A 20,808-nucleotide genomic window follows, 5' to 3' on the forward strand; every position below is an offset into this window, starting at 1 on the left:
GAACACTGCTTCCCGAACCCCTAAACCCAAATCTGCTATGGAGAGAAAGGTGGAGGGAAATAAAGAGAGGGAGGAAAGAGAGGAGAAGTGAAGAAAGGAAGGGAAGAAGAGGGGAGGGGAAAGGAGGTGATGAGAAAAGCTTGATGCTTATAGTTGGAATCCTGTTGCTTGTGAGACTGTAGTCTTCAGAGCCAACACTCTGAGGGAGCTGAACTAAGAAGAATTCCTGCTGGTCCTAGAGGTTCTAATTCTTTCTGAAAGAACATAGCAGTGTACTAGTCAAGAAGCTGTAGATGATGGAAGTTATGGCCAACTGATGGTGCAAGAGAACAGGCCCGCAAGCCCTGTTGTCTCACTCACAAAGAGCAGCACAGAGCAGTCACTAGAGGACAGACACAAGGAGCCCTGCAATGACACGTGTTCAGTTGCTCTTGTATGTTCCTCATGTCCTTTGTGGAAATATTCACAATTTCTAGAATTGATCACTTTCCCCATTGATAGTATACACACTTGCAGGAAAATGCTTCCTAAGTGTATGGGGGAAATGCTTTTGTTGTAAGTCTTCCTATTGTATCATTTCATTAAATGCTTTACACTGAAATAACTGTGTCATGTGGCTTTCAAAAGGTGAATCCATCAATGAGTAGGGGCTGACAAATTCTAGCTTTTAAGACTGCCATCTGATAGAAAATTTTGAACCTGGCACAGAGTACTCAACCTCCAGGGGACTTGACCTGTGAGTGTAACTTAGATGGACTCTTCACTTATCAGGTGCTACAAATAAATGTATACAACACATTAAATTGCTTTGCTGACTAAGGCAAGATTTCTTGGTATAACTGTTCATTCTCCAATAAGGGAATGCAGATATAGTAGGCAACTCTTTGATTTTGGCTAATCAATAGCTATACCTACCTTACATTGTTTTCTTTTCCCTTTAATCTGATCTTGATCCTGCAGCAAAACCTTAATACCAATCCCTGATATCAGAGTGCATATCCAAGTCTATGAGTTCCATGCAGGAAAGGTCAAGCTAGAAGATTTTGTTTAAACATTTTATTAGAGCAAGATGTAGGTACACTCAGAAGAAAGGAAGTAAAAAAAGGAAACGTTCTGCTTCATCCTTTACTCCAAGATAAGCATCCTTTTGTAACAAGTTAAAGTTCAAACATGACTTATGTGATTGTAAATAGCATTTGGAGCAGATGGCCAAAAAAAGGAAGAAGGAATGAAGTTCCGAGACTGTTCTTTGTTTACAAAACTGCAACATAAGCTTGAACAAAATGTATTATCTTTATCCCCACCTCCTCATCTACTCCCTTACTTTGTGAATCAACTGTACTAATGTTTCATTATGATAAATTATTGTTAAAATTTTCTGATGATGTAGTTCAGCTCAGCATTCCAGTATTTAATAAGTACGAAAGCAAAATGGAAGTATAAAATTGGTCATAGGGCCAACTGAAATGCCTGGTTACTTCCAGTTTCTTCATCTATAAAATGAGGGAGATCAGGATGATCCCTAAAGCTCCCTCTAATGTGAACACTCAGACTAACTTTCAGAATCTCCACATTCTAGTCAGGTTAGAAAAGAACAATGCACCAAGGGTGTTAATTTACGTGATGATTTTCTCTTAAGACCACCAACTATTGTAATAAGTTTAAAAGTTCTTTCCTCATCTCATTTCAAATTTGTTATGCTGAGAGTTCAGAAGACCAAAACAATAGAAACAAGCATTGTCTAGTAGAAAAAATTATCTGTTAAGTTAAACATTACTAATGCTAAAACAAAGTTCATTAATCAAGAGATTTGAAAATAACAGGCACTCAAACCATTTAAGATAGAAACAATTTAAAGATCCCATGAAGTTATCAATTTCCTATCAGGACTTTAAGATCTTTTTAAATGTCTGCTAAGAGTTTTCACTGTATGCTCTAAAAAAATAATTTATTACCAAACTTCAGATATCACCAACTGTAGTTATGTAACTTGAAAAAAATGATGATTTGTACAGGCAACTGCAACCAAATTCCCAGACACTATACAGCAACAGTGTTTGAGTTATTTCTAATTTTAAGTGTCTAATCTAGAACACATGCTTCCTTGGCAACCGAACATCAGACAATTCCACCTACCTTCTCTCCTTCTTGATGGGACATACAGTCTTCCTGACCTGGGGGAACATTCTCTTTTTGCTCCAATTTATGGGTTTTGATTTCATTACCAGTATTTCTTAGCTCATTCTATAAAAAAAATAATTTAAGTATTTAAAAAAATATTCTTAATGTTCCTTTCCTTTCAAGTCACACTCTCTAAAGAAACTCGTGATGTTAAAAAACAAAAGCAAAAAACCCTTCAAGCAGCTTCAAGTCATACTCAGCCCCCTGACTCTCACAAGTAAAACCCACAGATTAGTGAAATTACAAAAGCAGCTTTGTGGAAATACCTCAGAATTATGAGTTTTAAAAATGGTCTAAATAGGATGCTCACTAGAACACAGACATATCAACACATACACACAAAAGCCTTGTGATTCACACTCTTGGCAGCAGAGTTTGAGGTAACTGTGAAGCTTGTGAATTTTGACAGAAAAGATCATTCAGAAGCAAGGAAAAGGGAGATGCCATATGCAAACAATTAATAAATGTACTAACCATATACATAAATGACTGGCCTGAAAAGAGAGACAAGGTTGATATGTATATATACATATTTTTTTAAATTACTAAGATAATGTTTACTGATACTATAAAACAAACTTTTTTTTTCATATGTTTTAAATAAGAAATTTAAATCAGGTCTCACAACGTAACCCCTAGTGTTCCATAAAATAATCTAATTTGATAAAACAGAAGAGTCATCAAATAGGACACCTATGTCCTCATTAGGCTTTGACAAGATCCCAGTGGTTACCCCTAACTACTTAGGAGGTGGGAAGATAGCCATGGAGGCTTGTCTCCCAAATAAGTCCCCTCTTTTCCCTTTACCCAGTATCACCAATACTTTCCTTCCTTTCTCCCCTGCTGGCCTCCTCTTTTCTTCTGCTTTGAGTGTTAGGGTTGTTAAAACCTAATTGGCCACCCATATCAGTAGCTGTGAAATCAAAATCTACTCATTTCCAGTGATGCTGAGTAACATTCTGTTGCTCCCTGGATTACCTGTGGTGGGGGTCTGTTTTCTGGGGCACTGGATGATGAATAATAGCCCCCTATTCCCTTTAATTTTTGATAGGACAGAGTGAGTCACACAGGATGAATAAGCAAGGATGACTTATAATTAGCATCAAAATCTCATTATATTATCTTTCCCCAAAAAAGCAATCCTTCTTCTGAACTTCTGGCAAAGATATCACCTAGTATGCTTAGTATATGTAATTTACACATTATATATAAAATTCAATCCCTATAAACGTGTTTTACACACACACACACACACACACACACACACACACACACAAATATAAAACTTGTAAATGAACAGATTTGGAGTATGCTTCATCAAAAACTTTTTAGTGATGGCATGTGATATGAAAAAAGTTTGGAGAATACTGTGATAAAAAATAACTTTGCGATCTGAACTGCTGTCCTATCCTTCTGGATATTCTCCCATCTCTAGATTTTTGTGACCAGTCCTTTGAGTCCTTTCTTACTTTAAGGCACAGTTCAAGCAACACCTTCTGCCTTTCTGATCCCTCCAACTTCTAGTTCCCTCCCTCCCAAACTACCTAGTGTTTAACTAATTTGTCTATACTCATATTTATTAGTTTTATATGTGTGCTTTATATATTCTTATACGCACTTCTTGTCTCCCCTATTGGATTGTAAGTTAGGGGATGTTTCATTCTTTGTATTTATATTCCTAGTATCTAGCACAGTGCCTGGCACATAGTAGGTAATAGAACAGAAGTCATCTTTCCCCCTAAACCCTCCCTTCCTCCTGTCTTCCTTATTACTGTAGAGGACAACACTATACTCCCAGGTTCTCAGGCTCACAACCTACGAGTCATCTTGGATTCCTCATTGTCTCTCAATCTGTTGACAAGGCTTGTAGATTTCACCTTTGTAACACATATTCAATACACCTCCTCTGAAACTGCACCTATTCTTGTGTAGGCCTCATTATCTCGAGCCTTGATTACTGAAATAGCCTGCTGGTGGGTCAGTCTGCATCAAGTCTCTCTCCACTACAATTCTTTCTCCATTCAGACACCAAAATGATTTTCCTAAAGTACAGGTCCAATCATGTCACCCCTCCCTCCTTTTCTATAAACTCCAGTGGCTCCCTATTGCCTCCAGGAACAAATACAAAATACTCTGTTTGACATTCAAGCCCCTTCATAACCTAACTGCCTCCTACTTTTTCCGTCTTGTTTTATCTCACTCCCTGACACATATTTGATCTAGTGACACTGGCTTCCGGGCTGTTCCACAAATGAGCTTCTCCATCTCTTGGCTGCCACATTTTCTCTATCTTCCATTCCTGGAATGTTAACCCTCCTCTGCTCTGACTTCTGACCTCCTTGACTTCTATTAGAAATCCCGACTAAAATTCCAACTTCTACAGGAAACCTTTCCCAACCTCTCTCAATTCCAATATCCACACTTTGTTTTTTTCTATTTATCCTATCTATAGCTTGCTTTGTATATATTTGTATCTCCTCCATTAGCCTGTGAGCTCCTTGGGCAGGAACTGTCTTTTGCCTCTTTTTGTACCCCAGAGTCTAGCAGTACTTGGCACTTAATAAATGTTTTCTGATTGATTTTTGTTTTTAAATATGTTTATTGATATCTTATTGTCCAAATTTCCTCTAAGTTTTCTAAATGTCTTGCCCTTTCTCCCTCCCTGAAAGCCATCCCTTATAACAAAGAATTTTTAAAATAAATTTATCTTCCTCCAATGTCGTTCCTCCTCCAAAAGAGTCACCCCATATAATTTTTTAAAGAAAAAAGAAAGGAAGAAAAAAATCAATAACATTATAATCAAAAAATTGACAAAAATCTGAAAATATATTCAATGTTCTACACCTACGTACATCTCACTTCTGCAGAGGAGTGGGGGGAATTATCTTTTCATGTCTCTCTTTAGGACCATTCTTGTTCTTTTGTAATTGTGTAGTATTAATTTTTATTGTTTTGTGACAGCATTTACATTGTTGTAGCCATTGGATGTACTACTGTGACCATGCTTACTTCATTTGGCATCAGTTCATATAAGTCATTCTACGTTTCTCTGCAGTCTCTATATTTTTCTGTACATTTGTTGTTTCTTAGATCACAGTTAATACTCCATTATATTCATGTACCACAATTTGTTTAACCATTACCCAAGAGATGAGCATCTTCTTGGTTTTCAATTCTTTTCCATCACAAAAAGTGATACTATACATATATTGCTGTTTATGGGGACTTCTTTTGAATGATGTCTTCTTAGGGTATATGCCAAGCAACAGAATCTCTGGGTCAAAGGGTACAGACATTTTAATCACCTTATTTGCATAATTCCAAACTGTTTCCTAAAATAGATGTACGGGCATATCTCAAAGGTATTATGTCCTGATCACCACATTTCTCATATTACTAGTGACTTGGAGGAATCCTTCATATGGTCATTAATAATTTCCAGTTCTTCTCTTGGAATTATTCATATCCTTTGACCAACTACTGGAGATGGTCTACAAAATTCATGAAATACAATAAATATGCTCACTTCTGTTTATAATACATTGTTGAAAAAAAAAAGTCCCTGTATATGCCAAATAGTTATAGTAGTATTTTTTAGGGTTTTTTTTTTTGGTAGCACAGAACTGTAAACCAAGAAGATGCCCACCATTTAGGGAATGGTTAAACAAATTATGGTATAGGAATGCAATGGAATGTTGATGTACTAGAAGAAATAATAAATATGATAAATAATCAGGGAAAGACTTCTATGAATTGATGAAGAATAAAGAAAAACCAGAAGAATATAATATAAGCAAAAGTAACAATAACAGAACAATGGAAATTGAATGTGGGGCCTCAAAGATATGAGGAATCATGTCTTACTTCTTTGCAGAGATGAGAGACCATAGGTGAGAAATAGAGTATATAATGTCAGACTTTTGTGATATGCTGATTAATCTGATTAAACTTCCTTCCCTACATCCCTTTTTTCTTCTTTGTTATGTGATAAGTGAAATTTGAAATAACTGAGGAAACAAAGGTTCTAGTTTCTGAGCATACTGATTGATTGAACAACGCATGACAACTGCATGACAAATTAGGACCAGGCCTCCTCACCTTAGCACTTAACCCTGAATAAAAGGATCTCCAATTAAAGGAAAGATTGTAATTCCCTGAAATCAGAAAAAGAGGTGGTCCCTCCTCCCTCCATGTGTCTGTATTCAATCAAAGAAACAAGGCAACAGGAACTGACTGACCAGGAGAGGGCCAATTTTCAGATAAGACATATGGGTTGTTTTACATGTTATAATTGTGAGAAAACTCCTTGTATCAATATTCATATCTGACTGGGTTTCTCATCAGCATAACCTAGGTCCTTTGTTAATGGTCTCTAAGCAACAGGTAGAGGTGGTCCAGATTTCCAGCCAGGTAGGGCTAGGATCAAACAATGCAATAGAGAGCTCTCCCCTAAACCCCTCCATATACTGGTAAAAATAGACTCTAAATAATTCCAGAGCAGCAGAACCAACAAAAAGAGAGAGTGAAACCAATTTCCAACCCAAGACAACTTGGAAGGCTGACAGGAAAGGTCTGCTGCACCAGGGTGAGAGAAGAGCAGTCCAGTGCAGGCCATGCCAGTACATACCTAGCCCTAGAAAAACACAAGCAGGCCTCAGGGGACTGAATCACTAGCAACTGTGGTGGTTTCCAGACTTCTCAATCCACAAATGACAAACACAACTTAGAAGGGGAGTAGGAAAGGGCTGACGGACTTGGGTGAGAGAGCACGGTCCAGCCCTGGCCCCAGCAAGCCAGGAGCAGGCTTTGAGAGTGACTGAATTAGCAGTGGCAGCAGCAGCTGCTTCCGGAGCTCTCAGCCCAGAGATGGTAAGGGGATCAAAAAACTGGTCAGAAGGAAATTACAGGGGTTTTCTCTGCTGGCAGTGAGGCAGGACTCTGTTTCTTTGTCCATACTTGGATCTAGGTCATTGTTCTAGGGTGAGGAGGAGCACTGGCATAGCAGAATTTGTGGCAGCAATGGAGAGGGAACCCTTCTCACAGTTCCAGTGAAGAAAAGAGTGCTAGTGGTCACTTATAGACCAGACCACAGGCCAGGAGTGTAGCAGACATCTCTCCTTGGATCATAACACTTTGGAAGAACTGAAAACTTACAGGTCCCTAGAGTATCTCTGAAAACAGCTGCACATAACCCCTGAAGCTTGGGACAGTATGGCCTCCATACTGGAAGCAGGGCCCTACCTTAACAAAGAGTTAAAAAGTTGAATAACAGGCTAAGAATATGAACAAACAACAGAAAAAAAACAAACCTCAGACTATAGAATCTTACTTTGCCAACAAGGAAGATCAAAACATATACTTAGAAGAAAACAACAAAGTCAAAGCTCTTACATCCAAAGTCTCCAAGAAAAATAAAAATTGGTCTCAGGCCGGGGAAGAGCTCAAAAATGATTTTGAAAATCAAGTAAGAGACGTAAAGGAAAAATTGGGAAGAGAAATGAGAGCAATGCAAAAAAATCATGAAAAATAAGTCAACAGCAGCTTGTTAATGGAGACACAAAAAATACTGAAGAAAATAACACCTTAAAAAATACACTAGACCAAATGGCAAAAGAGGTCCAAAAAGTCAATGAGGAGAAGAATGTTTTAAAAAGCAGAACTGGCCAAATGGAAAAGGAGTTCGAAAAATTCACTAAAGAAAATAATTCCTTAAAAATTTGAATGAAGCTAATGGAAGCTGATGACTCTATGAGAAATCAAGAAATTATAAAACAAAACCAAAAGAATGATAAAATAGAAGACAACGTGAACTATCTCAATGGAAAAACAACTGAGATGGAAAATAGATCCAGGAGATATCATTTTAAAATTATTGGACTACTTGAAGGCCATGAGCAAAAAAAGCAAGCCTAGATGTTATCTTTCAAGAAATTATCAAGGAAAACTACCTTGATATTCTAGAACCTAAGGGGAAAACAGGGATTAAAAGAATCCACTGATCACTTTCTGAAGGAGATCCCAAAATGAAAACTCCCAGGTATATTATAGCCAAATTCCAGAGTTCCCAGGTCAAGGAGAAAATGGTGTGAGCAGCCAGAAAGAAACAATTCAAGTACTGTGGAACCAGAATCAGGATGACACAAGATTTATTAGCTTCTACATTAAGGAACAGGAGGGCTTGGAATATGATATTCTGAAGGTCAAAAGAGCTAGGATTAAAAGCAAGAAACATCTACCCAGCAAAAGTGAATGTAATCCATGAGGGGGAAAAATTTATATTCAATGACACAGAAGAATTTAATGCGTTCTTGAGAAAAGACCAGAGCTAAATAGAAAATTTGACTTTTTTACTTTCAAATACAAGACCCAAGAAACATGAAAAGGTAAACAGGAAAGAGAAATCATAAGGGACTTACTAAAGCTGAACTGTTTACATTCTTACATGGAATGAGGCATTGTAACACGTGAGACATTTCTCATTATTGGGGTAGTTGGAGGGAATACATACATATATATGTAGACAGAGGAAACAGGGTGAGTTGAATATGAAGGGATGGTATCTAAAAAATAAAATTAAGGAGAAAGGAATGTACTGGGAGAAGGAGAAAAGGAGAGGTAGAATGGGGTGTAAATTACCGTCCACAAAAGAGGCAATAAAAAGTTTTTACAGTGAAGGGGAAGAGGAGGGAGCTGAAAGGGAATGAGTGAGCCTTACTCTCACCAGAATGGGCTTAAAGAGGGAATAATATACATACTCAGCTGGGAAGAGAAATCTATCTTACCCTACAGGAAAAGTAGAGGGAGGAAGGGGATAAAATGGGGGAGTAATAGAAGAAAGGGCAGACTGGGGGAGGGGTAGTCAGAAGCAAACACTTTTGAGGAGGGACAGGGTAAAAGGAACGAATAGAATAAATGGAGGAGGGGGAAGACAGGATGGAGGGAAATAGTCTTTTACAACATGACTATTATGGAAGTGTTTTGCATGACTACACATGTATAACCTATATCGAATTGCTTGCCTTCTCATTGAGGGTGGATGGGGAGGAGGGAGGAAGGGTGAGAATTTGGAACTCAAAGTTTTAAAAACTGTTTTTACATGTTCTACAGAGCATTCTATAGAGCAATTTGGAACTATGCCCAAAGGGCTATAAAACCATGCATATCCATTGACATAACAATATCACTACTAGGTCTGTATCCCAAAAGAGATAAAAAACAAAAAGGAAAAGGATCTATATGTACAAAAATATTTATAACAGCTCTTTTCTGTAGGCAAAGAATTGGAAATTGAGGGTATGCATATCAATTAGGGAATGGCTGAATAAGCTGTGGTGTGTAATTGTGATGGAATACTATGGTACTATAAGAAATACTATTGTACTATCAGAAAAGCCTAGAAAGACTTAACATGGGTTGATGCAAAGTAAAATGTAATGGATACAAAGTTACAGCAATATTGTAGGATGATCAGCTGTGAATGACTTAACTATTCTCAGCAATACAATTATCCATGACAGCTCTGGAAGACTTAGGATGAAAAATGCTATCCATCCCCAGAGAAAGAACTGATAGTATCTGAAAACAAACTCAAGCAACTTTGAGGGTTTTTTTCCACTTTATTTTTCTTGGGGTTTTTTTTTTTATCTATGTTTTTGTTCACAACATGATTATTATGGGTATGTTTTGCAAGACTATACCTGTATAACCTACATGGAATTGCTTGCTTTCTCAATGAGGGAGGATGGGAAGGGAAGAAGGGAGAGAATTTAGAACTCAAAGTTTTAAAAACAAATGTTAAACAATTATTTACATGTAACTAGGGAAAAATTGAATGCTAAATGAAAACAAAAAACTACAGTGTAATAAAGTTTCCTCATAATCCCCACAATAAAATTTTCTGACAAGACAAAAAACTGGATTATACCAAAGAGAACTGAGCTAGTTCCAGAATTGAGTCAGCTGATGGAGTCAGTTTGGTTCACACAAATCTCACAATTCCACCAGTTATAAGGTTTGGCTCTCTGGGAGGGATAAGGGAAGGATAGAGTGGGAAATATAGGTAATATAAAGACAAATTATATCAATAAAGCATTTTACAACAAAATACATTGTGGTGTACCCCAAATTTTATTACACAAATACATATTCCATCTTTCCTTAAGAACATTTCCTAATTTATTATTGATTTTTTTTACCATCCCTTATACAAAATTATCATGAGTTACAAGGAACCTAAGAAAAAAATCAAATGAGGTAATTCATGAGAATATTCAGGAAAACTTTCAAAGAAGATATTGGATGCAAAACCTAGGAAAGTTCTGAGTCAGGGTCACAATATATAATATGGATTAAATGTAATTTCAAGAGGGAGATTGTAGACACAAAATTGGAAGCCAGGGCTTGAGGCAGAAAAAGAAATCACTCCAAGGCAGGGACCCAATAAAAGGGGTGCTTTAAATGCCTACAGCAAAATGGATACATAAGATAAAATATACAATTTTACAGTGGCTAAGGCAAAAATGAAATACCTATATTTTTCTAAGGTGATTTCCTTCAAACTGGTTTAAAAAGCACAACAAACTTTTTTTGTTTGTTCCTAGCTCCAGAACTCAATAAATATTCGTTGAATGTTAAATGGGTGAAAAGATAAATAATGTAAGAGACATACCATATAGTTTGTAGAACTGCCTTGCTTGGACACAGCTGCCTGGTATTTGGCCATCCTGTCTTTTATTGATGTTTCAGAAAGGCGAGGGATCTCTAGACTTTTTTTACTCTCACTTTTCTCTGAACTAAATGTAGATGACAACTGACCTGGAAAAGGCAAATAAATAGCATCTTCTTTTATAAGACAAAATAATTACACATTTTAGTGGTTGATTCAAGGTTCTAAATTCTGAGTTGTTGTTACATATAATGGTTAATTTTCTCTATTAAAGGTACAAAGAAAGGAACCAAGAAGAAACTTATGATGCTCCAAAAATCCCATTTACCCACTTAATATTAGGATGCAAGTTTTTTATATGAATTTCACCCTTTCCTATTCTGTCTTACATTGAGAAATAATTAATAAACATTTAATAATAAATTCTTTGGAGATACCTTTTACTGCAAAAGACTAAAATTAAGCTAAATACAACATATTTTGAATGTTGCAATAAATTTTAGCAAGTTTTTTGCAATGCTTACCTTTGACACTGTGAAAGGTACAGTACACAAAATACAATTCACACTAAATTGCTAGGGAGGTTCATTGGAGATTGAAAATTGGTGAATCTTTTGGCGATTAAGTCCTTTGAGGCTAGCCCAATGCTGCCACGTAGCACTCACAGTTCAGACTTTTGGCACACATTGTAATAAAGGGCAAGACAATTAAGGGAGAAAAATTTGGAAATGAAAAGTCTAAAAATACAAAGAAGTCATCTGTAGAGAGAATTATTAAATATAAACAAAGGCAGCATTTTCATATAATAGTTTATGTCCCTGTCATTCCAAACCTTCAAGTGAGACTTTTCAAATGAGATAATGTAAGTAAAACACTTTGCAAGCCACAGACAGTATATAAATGTCAACTTTTTTTCCTGCCATTCTCCCCTGACAGGGCTAGCCAGGAGTCCTGAATGCCTTACTACTCTTTAGAACTTCCTGAATAACTCATACACACATATACCCTGGTCTTCTTACCAGGGCCAGTTTCCAAGTCTTCCAGAGAAAGGCAGTTTTCAGAGATTCTTCTTCCTCCTGCACTTCTGCTCTGGTCCCAAAGAATCTATTTATAAAATAAAATGCACCACTGAGTTTTGCAGAAGAGATGAGGAACATCTAATGTAATATTCAGAAAGGTATAGGTGTTACTGGTCAAATTCCTTGTGTTTGGTCTAGAAACCTACCAAGAGTTAAATGCCATACAGACTTTGAGGGAAAAAAAACACAATTATTATCATGGACACCAAATAAACCAAATTATACTTAGGAATCTAAGAAAATTAATTTTAGCCATTTTGGTCCTTGAAAATGATATTCATTACTGGAAAGCAACTATATAAAGTAAATAATCTATTCCACCCTTAGTTCCCCAAACTTTGATCAGTGCCCTGCCTAACTGACTGCCATCTCTAGTAGTAAAAGCTAACCAGCATAAATGAAAGGCTTCAAGCCCCAGATACCCTGGGCATACAGCTTTCAAAATTAACTAGCAAGTCCCCAACAATCCCTGGAAGTTACAGTCATTTCTTTCATTCCTATTAAAAAACAAAACAAAACAGGGAGGAAAGTTTTATTGTTGCCTTTTACTTTTAAAATTATTTTTGGAGACCTCCCTGTTCACACACCTTCTCTGTAACAAAGAAAAGGAAAACCAATGGACAAGAGCATTTGATAATGTATACAGCATTCCATACTAGTTGTTTTCCTTGACTGCTGTCCATCCCCATCTTTCTACCAAAAGGAAACACCTATCACTAGCTGTCAATAAAAATTTAAAACTTTGATCTCAGATAACTCAAGCATGATTTAAGAAACTGAAACCATTAGTTTTAAAGGAATTTTTCTTTCTTGACAAAATGGGAAAGAACACTTTGATGTATCTGTTATTTCATTTTGTTATTAGTAATGGAGATGACTTTCAGATCTAAATAGCTTTCTCTATTTTTTCTTCTGATTTCCTGTCCCATATCACTAACTGCCTCTTGCAGCACAACCAACTGGTTATCCCCAAGGCATCTCAAATTCAACATGCCATGTTCAGTCAAAAACAACTCATTATCTTTCCCCCAAAAATTTTGATTTGTTAAAACTACATAACCTTGGTCCTTCCCTTCTCAATCTACTTATACTTTATTCCCTTCCATGTACTCTATGATTCTTGAGATACCTGTCTCCTTGATGACTCTGCCTCTCAGAAACTCTGGCTTCCTTTATGGTACTGGTAAAGCACCATTTTCTGCAAAAGGCTATTTCTGATGCTTCTTAATGTTATTGCTTTCCCCCAGAAGGATCTCACCTCAGATACTTGACACTCACCAGCTGTGTGACCTTGGGCAAGCCACTTAACCCTAACTGCCTCATCCTGGGTCATCTCCAGTCATCCTGATGAATATCTGGTCACTGGATTCAGATGGCTCTGGAGGAGAAGTGAGGCTGCTGACCTGCACAGCCCTCTCTCACTCAAAACAAAGTCAAGTGCAAGTCATGTCATTATTTCTCTGATAGCATGGTCTTCTTTGGCAATGAAGGACAAACACACACACAATAGATACATACTTTTAATGTATATATTTGTACTTATTGTATCTGCCAGTAGAACAGGAATTCCATAAAAAACATTTTTGTCACTTTTTTGTGTGTCTCTAGTACTTAGCACAGAGGCTGGAAGATAGTGGTTAAGAAATGCTTATTGATTAGTGTGGGTGCTTCTCTACCAATTCAGACTTTAAAAGTCCTCTATGCTTTCTTATCTTGCAAGGTTCTTGTTTTCCAAAAATCCTCCATAAGGAATATATGCATGTAATGAGAATTAACGATCTTCCCCACTTATTAATGGGCCTGCCCATTAAGGGAAGTTTGATTAGGGGAGATTTGTTTTGTAAGAAGGCCCACATCTTTTGTTAATTTCTAATAAGGCACTGGTTCTCAAGAGTTGTGATGCCCTCTGGCTCTAAAAAGTGTATATATACTTTGCGATGGGGTTTTGTTTTGGGGCTTACTCACTGGAAGTGTTTGTTTCGCCAGACAAGACTCTGGGTAGCCACTAAGGAGCCTGCCACCCTCTTCCCCACCCCAGCCTCACTTTGAAAACCTCTATGTTGGTGCTTCTCTCTCTGGTAATTATGTATGTATGTAATGGTCAGATACTTGGATCTGTCTGTTGATCTGTGATACTTATTGCTTATGGTCAAACAGTTGGAAACCCTGTCTGTTGGTTTTTATTTCTCTGGAGTTCAGGGTACTGACTTTTTTCCCTGAACTAAGTGAATGAGATATTTGCTTGATTAAAGTAGATTGTTGACCCCTCAACAGCTGCTTTCCTTTTAGAAAAGCAGATCTAAGAACCTGTACAGCAGACCCTCTTGTGTATTCCAGGGTTCTTGCTGTTACAACACAATACGTTGCTGATCTTTTCATTCTCTCAATATCTCAATGTTACCAATATAGTTCTTGGGATTATTCATGACCAGTTCCTTGATAAAACATTTGATGCCATATCTTGACTATAAAGCACAGGCTGCTTATACCCACTATGGGCCTTGCCACTGAACTTCAGGTTATCTGCAATTCTGATTCTTCCAAGATTATGTTGGGTTTTTTTACTCAAACAAAATAACATTCCCTGGAATGCTAGAATTGAAGAGGTCATCTTTTCTGGTAGCAAATCATTTAGGATCACTGAAAATACTGTGCAGTTTCCTAAGTGAATCCAGCCTGATTTTTTTTCTATCCAATTCTGAGTTTAGTAACTAATGGTTGATTTCCCATCCTCTCCCCCCCAAAACAAAAAACAGCTCATTGTTTTATTTATTAATTCAATAGGTCTATTTAGTAATCTCCAGGTGTCCATTATATCTAACTTTCTTAAGATTCTATTCTATTCTTTCATTTTTTTTTTATTTTTTGGTTAGATTTATTTAGGTCTGAGAGGGATAAATTCAAGCCCCCCACAATTATAATTTTACTGTCTATTTCTACACTGTAACATTTAACTTTTCCTTTAAGTATCTAGATGATACACTATTTGGTGCACATATGTTTAATGTTGATATTAATTGCACTCCTCTTTCTTACTCCTTAATTTTATTTTTTTAGGTACCATTCCATCACAGTCAATTCACAGCCATGCCCTCTGTCTGTCTGCCTGTCTGTCTATCTATCTATCTATTCCTTATAATTGTTCTAATAATGATAAAGTTCTTAGGAGTTACAAATACCTTTCCATGTAGGAATACAGTTTAACCTTCTTGAATCGCTTCTGATTTCTCTTTCCTGTTTTTTTATACTTCTCTTGAGTTTATACATGAAAGCCAAATTTTGTATTCAGCTCTAGTCTTTTCATCAGGAATGCTTGAAAGTTCTCTATTTCACTGAATATCCTTTTTTGCCCTGAAGAATTATAATCAGTTTTGCTGGGTAGGTGATTCTTGGCTGTAATTCTTTGTCCTCTGGAATGTCATATTCTAAGCCTTCTAGTCCTTTAATGTAGAAGCTGCTAAATCTTGTGCTATCTTGACTGTAGTTTCATGATGTTTAAATTGTTTCTTCCTGGTTACTTGAATTACTTCCTCTTTGACCGAGGACAACCTCCTTGACCTGGAATTTGATGGCAATATTCCAGGGAGCTAATTTTGGGGATCTCTTTCAAGAGGTAATTGGTGAATTCTTTCCATTTCTATTTTCCTCTCTGACTCCAGAATATCAAGGCAGTCTGCCTTGAGAATTTTTTGAAAGATGATATCTCAGCTCTTTTTTTGATCATGACTTTCAGGTAATCCAAGAATTCTTAAATTACCTATCTCTCCTTGATCTATTTTCCAGGTCAACTGTTTTTCCAATGAGATAGTTCACACTTTCTTCTGTTTTTTTCATATTGTTTCTTGATGTCTCGTGGAGTCATTAACTTCCACTTACCCAATTCTACTTTGTAAGGAAAATTAACCCTAATGATTTAAAACTCAAAATCACCTTAAATCCAAGGACTCCAGATTTCTGAGAAAACTCACTATCTGACAAAAACAGGTAGGACAACTGGAAAACAATATGACAAAAACCATGCATACACCAAGATCTTACACCGTATATCAAGATAAGGTCAAAACAGGAACATGATTTGGACATAAAGGGTGAAATTATAAGTAAATTTAGGACAGCCTATCAGATCTATGGAGAAAGGAAGAATTTATGACCAAACAAGACAGAGAACATTATGAAATGCAAAATGGACAATTTTGAGTACATTAAATTAAAAAATTTTTGCACAATGCCAATGCAACCAAAATTAGAAGGGAAGCAGAAAGCTGGGAAACAATTTTTACAGCCAGTGTCTTTAATAAAGGCCTCATTTCTAAAATATAGAGAGAACTGAGTCAAATTTATAAGAATACAAGTCACTCCCCCATTGATAAATGATCAAAGGATATGAACAGGCAGTTTTCAGATGAAGAAATTAAAGCTATCTATAGGCATATGAAAATATGCTCTAAATCACTATTGATTAGAGAAATGCAAATCAAAACAACCCTGAGGTACCACATGTTAAAGCAAGCACCCTGGCATACACAGGAGGGCCTATTGTACAGGTTCTTAGATCTGCTTTCTAAAACGAAAGCAACTTCTAGGGGGTCAACAATGTACTTTCATCAAGCACATATATTATTCACTTAGTTCAGGAGGAAAAGTCAGAAGCCTGAACTTTAGAGAAAATATAAACAGAGAAATAAAGACCAATAGACAGGGCTTCCAACTGTCTGACCATAAGCAATACAAACATCACAGATCAACAGACAGATCTAACTGTCTGACCATTACATACATACATACATACATACGTAGTTATCAGAGAGAGAAGCACCAACATCTGGGTTTTCAAAGTCGGGGGGGTTCCTTAGCAGTTACCCAGAGTCTTGTCTGGCCAAAGGAACACTTCCAGTGAGTAAGCCCCAAAGTAAAACCTCACCTCAGAGTATTTATACATTTTTCAGAGCTGGAGGGTATGACCCTCTGACCCAGTGCCTCAAGAAAAATTAACAAAAGGTATTGATTGAGGCCTATTAATGGGCAGGGAAGATCTTTAACCCTACCCCACAACCATTAACTTCACATTAACATTGTACCACATCACACCTATCAGATTGGCTAACATGACAAAACAGGAAAATGACAAATGTTGGAGAAGATGTAGGAAAACTAGAACAGTAATGCATTGTTGGTGGAGTTGTAAACTGATCTAACCACTCTGGAAAACAATTTGGAACTATGCCCAAAGGACTATAAAACTGCACATACCCTTTAACCCAGCAAAAACCCAGCAATAGCACTTCTATGTCTGTATCCCAAAGAGATCATAAAAAAGGGAAAAGGACCTAAATGTACAAAAATATTTGTAGCAGCTCTTTTAGTGGTGGCTAAGAATTGGAAATTGACGGGATGCCCATCAAATGGGGAATGGCTGAACAAGTTATGGTACTATTGTACTATTGTAGTGCTATAGTACTATGGTACTACTGTACCATAAGAAATGGTGAGTAGGCAGACTTCAGAAAAACCTGGAAAGACTTGCACGAACTGATGCTGAGTGAAATGAGCAGGACCAGGAGAAAAAACACTATACACAGTAACAGCAACACTGTGCAATGACCAACTTTGCTAGACTTAGTTCTTCTGAGCTATGCAATGATCTAGGATAATTCCAAAAGTCTCATGAAAATACTACCCATATACAGAGAAAGAACTAAGGAATCTGAATGCAGATCGAAACATACTATTTTCTCTTTCTTTTGTTTTTTGTTTTTTCTTTCTTGTGATTTTTCCCTTTTGTGATGATTTTTCTTTCATAACATGACTAATGTGGAAATATGTTTAATATGTGTATATCAGATTGTATGCCGCCTTGGGGTGAGGGTGGGGTGGAGGGAGGGGGAGAAGTTTAGAACTCAAAACCTTATAAAATGGAATGGTGAAAACTAAAACAAAAAAACTCAAAATCACTCTAATTCTGCCATATCACACTGTATAGCTCTACTATACAAACAGCAGCCATGTTCACAGAAGAAACTGGAATTAGATTGGGAGTCAGAACTGTTCTTTGGAAATTAAACCTTGTACGTCCTTGGGAATGGCAATCACAGGCAGAGGGAAGAGTGTAAGTTTGGCAGGACATTGCACAACCACATGCGTTTTCCTTTCTTCCAAATACATTTCTGATTTGCTAGTCAGCAAAATGAAGGAAATTCCAAAGGCTTAATCCAAAGGCTGTACTGAAAAATGATCACTGTGAAAAATTAGAATTTTTCAGGATGTGAAAAGCTATTCCATTAGCTTCTCCTGTAACAAAAAAAAGACCCCTGACCTACATAAGAGAGGCAGAATTTCAAATGTTTACCTTTTGTGAAAGGTAAGCATGTGTACAATGTTAAAAGAACATGCTGTCTGTGGAGCTTTTAATTTTCTGTCTATAGTTCTATTTTCACATTCTGTGTCACTGACTTCCCTCTACTAAAGCTTTCAGATACCATTTCAACTTGAATAGGTGGTCAGTTTTAGGCTACTCATTTTATACTAAGTTACAGGGAAAGAAAGACTTTTCCTTCCATACTGTCTTTTTTTTTTCTTTAAAGATAGAACTCTCTACACATTCTCTAACAGTCCTTCCAAACCACAACCCACAGCTTCTAGGACTTAAATTCCAATTCCAGCAAGAGAAACTCATTTTTCTCTATATGAAGCTTACTGCCCAGGTCCTGGGAATACAACCAGGAATAGTTTTATGGGTTGTACATGGCTGGTATCAATGATAACCTCCTCAATATTATTATTCAAATCAATAACATAAAATAGAAGAAAACACAGCTGTTCTGATACCCACGTCTCATCTCTTACCCATTGTCTCCACAATTTATCCTTTAGGTACTTGAGAGAGTCTAAAATATTATAATCCATTAACAGAAGAGGGGAGGAGAGGTGGGAAGACAAGACCCTTAAAGACATTTAGGAAGAACAAATCATGCAAAACTAACGTAATTCCTTTATTTTTAAAGAAAATGAATAGTTAGATAAATTAGATTAATAATGTAAATGGTTCTGGTTCAGGTGCTTAATAGGTGTGTGACCCTGGGAAAGTCACTTAACCTCTCAGTCTGTTTCCTCTTCCATAAAATGAGGATACCTCACAGGGTTATTGTGAGGAACAAATGCAAGAACACATATAGCACTTTGCAAATTTTAACATGCTTATATAAATGCTAGCTGTTGTTATTTTTACTATTATAATTATTATCTTGATTTCAGCAAAACACTCGATAAAGTCTCTTATTACATGGTTGTAGAAACTGTGGTGAAATGTAGGTTATTATGTGGAACCACATTTAACATCCTAATGGGTTGGTTACCTCTTTTTCTCTGTGCATCCTTCATCTTCACAGCTGAAGCCATTTATACCACCCCCCCATACACACACACTCCCATCCCACCCCCCAAAATGGAGATCAATCCCATCTATAAACTATGGAACAGAAGGAACCATGCATGGTTCAGCAGTTTAATTTCATCATACTTGGTATTAATCCTCCTTTGATCCTGATATCTCATTTTCCCAACAACTTGTTTGTTTTATTGTGAACTGGATCTGCCTTGTAGTTCATATGTATATTCAGAAATCCTGAAACTCAACTCTGCTCCTTACTACTTACATACTAATCACTTCAATTCACTGGCTCTCAATTTCACCACTGTTAAAATAAAGTGGTTCCTAAAGTCTATTCAACTTCCAAGTTATTTTATTGAATTTTTTGTAATAAAGCTTCTTGTCCTTATTTGTTCACAAGTTCTCTAATAAATGGATTCCTGCCTCATTTCCTGGGTTTCCTGACTCTGAACACCATCTAAATCTAATTCTAAATCTTTCTAAAACCTTCTTATCCCTCCAATAAATTGCTACCTTTACCACTGTAGATTCTGGACTTCATTTTGACCTTTTAAAATGATACCTGCATCTTTCCTGTCTCATTTTGAATTAATCTTCAAAATTCGTGCCTGCCTTCAGACAAGTGTCCTTGCATACCTACCTAACTTTTAAATAACTCTTAGCTGTACTCCCTGGTTCAGATGACCAGCCTTCACCTAAGCCACCAACTGTACTTAAGACTGTCATTCTTCCTGGATCTGGCTCCAATTCAAAAAAATATTTTGCAATGTTGTAAGTAAACTTGGAGAAAGAGCAAAGTGTAGTGCGACAGAGCTGTAACAAAGCTGTTACACAGGCTTTGTTCCTTTCAGAATTTTTATCTAAAGAAATGCTTATGAAATCTGTAGATGATATAAATTTAATTCATACTATTTTTATCTTGTCACATTATAAAGCCACAGAATCATTGATACTGGTTTATTTATATTTAAGAAAACACTGTATATTGTTATGGAAAATTTATTAACATAAGACAAAGTCAATTCAAACAACTCCAGCGTGCAAAATTCCTCCACATATTTGAAATGATGAAAATGGAGAACATAAAGGAAGACAAATTAACCCATAAGTAAGATAATGAAAAGAACTTTTAAAAATTCATTTCATTTTATTTTCAGTTCTGAATTCTCTCCCCACACATTGAGAAGGCAAGAAAAACAAAACCTATTACAAATATGGATAGTCATACAAAACAAATTCCTGACTGTCAATCTATCAGCTCTTTCTCTCTGGAGGTGGATAGTATATTTCATCATCAATCATTTGGATTTGTGACTGGTCCTTGTATTGCTCAGAGTTCTTAAATTTTTTGAAGTTCTTCATTTTTATAATATTTAGCATGTAAATTTTCTCCTGATTCTTCTCACTTCACTTTGCCTCAGATCAAACACGTCTTTCCAGGTTTCTCTGAAACCATCTTCTTTATCATTACAGCATAATAGTATTTCACCACATTT

At 36.5% G+C, this 20,808-nt stretch overlaps 1 protein-coding gene across 4 annotated transcripts in view; it reads right to left on the reverse strand.

Annotated features, from left to right (window-relative positions):
- Positions 1–20,808, reverse strand: part of LIMA1 (LIM domain and actin binding 1) — a 109,084-nt gene that overhangs the window by 19,756 nt on the left and 68,520 nt on the right. For 3 of the 4 annotated variants that reach the window (XM_072654652.1, XM_072654651.1, XM_072654654.1), the window contains 3 exons: positions 11,866–11,950; positions 10,850–10,995; positions 2,137–2,244 (listed from right to left, as the gene is read on the reverse strand). In XM_072654652.1, the coding sequence (XP_072510753.1) occupies positions 2,137–2,244; positions 10,850–10,995; positions 11,866–11,950 (339 nt within the window). The remainder of the gene's footprint in view (positions 1–2,136; positions 2,245–10,849; positions 10,996–11,865; positions 11,951–20,808) is intronic. The other variant, XM_072654653.1, reaches the window with a different exon arrangement.

Source organism: Notamacropus eugenii, chromosome 3, assembly GCF_028372415.1.
Source record: "Notamacropus eugenii isolate mMacEug1 chromosome 3, mMacEug1.pri_v2, whole genome shotgun sequence".
NCBI lineage: Eukaryota > Metazoa > Chordata > Mammalia > Diprotodontia > Macropodidae > Notamacropus > Notamacropus eugenii.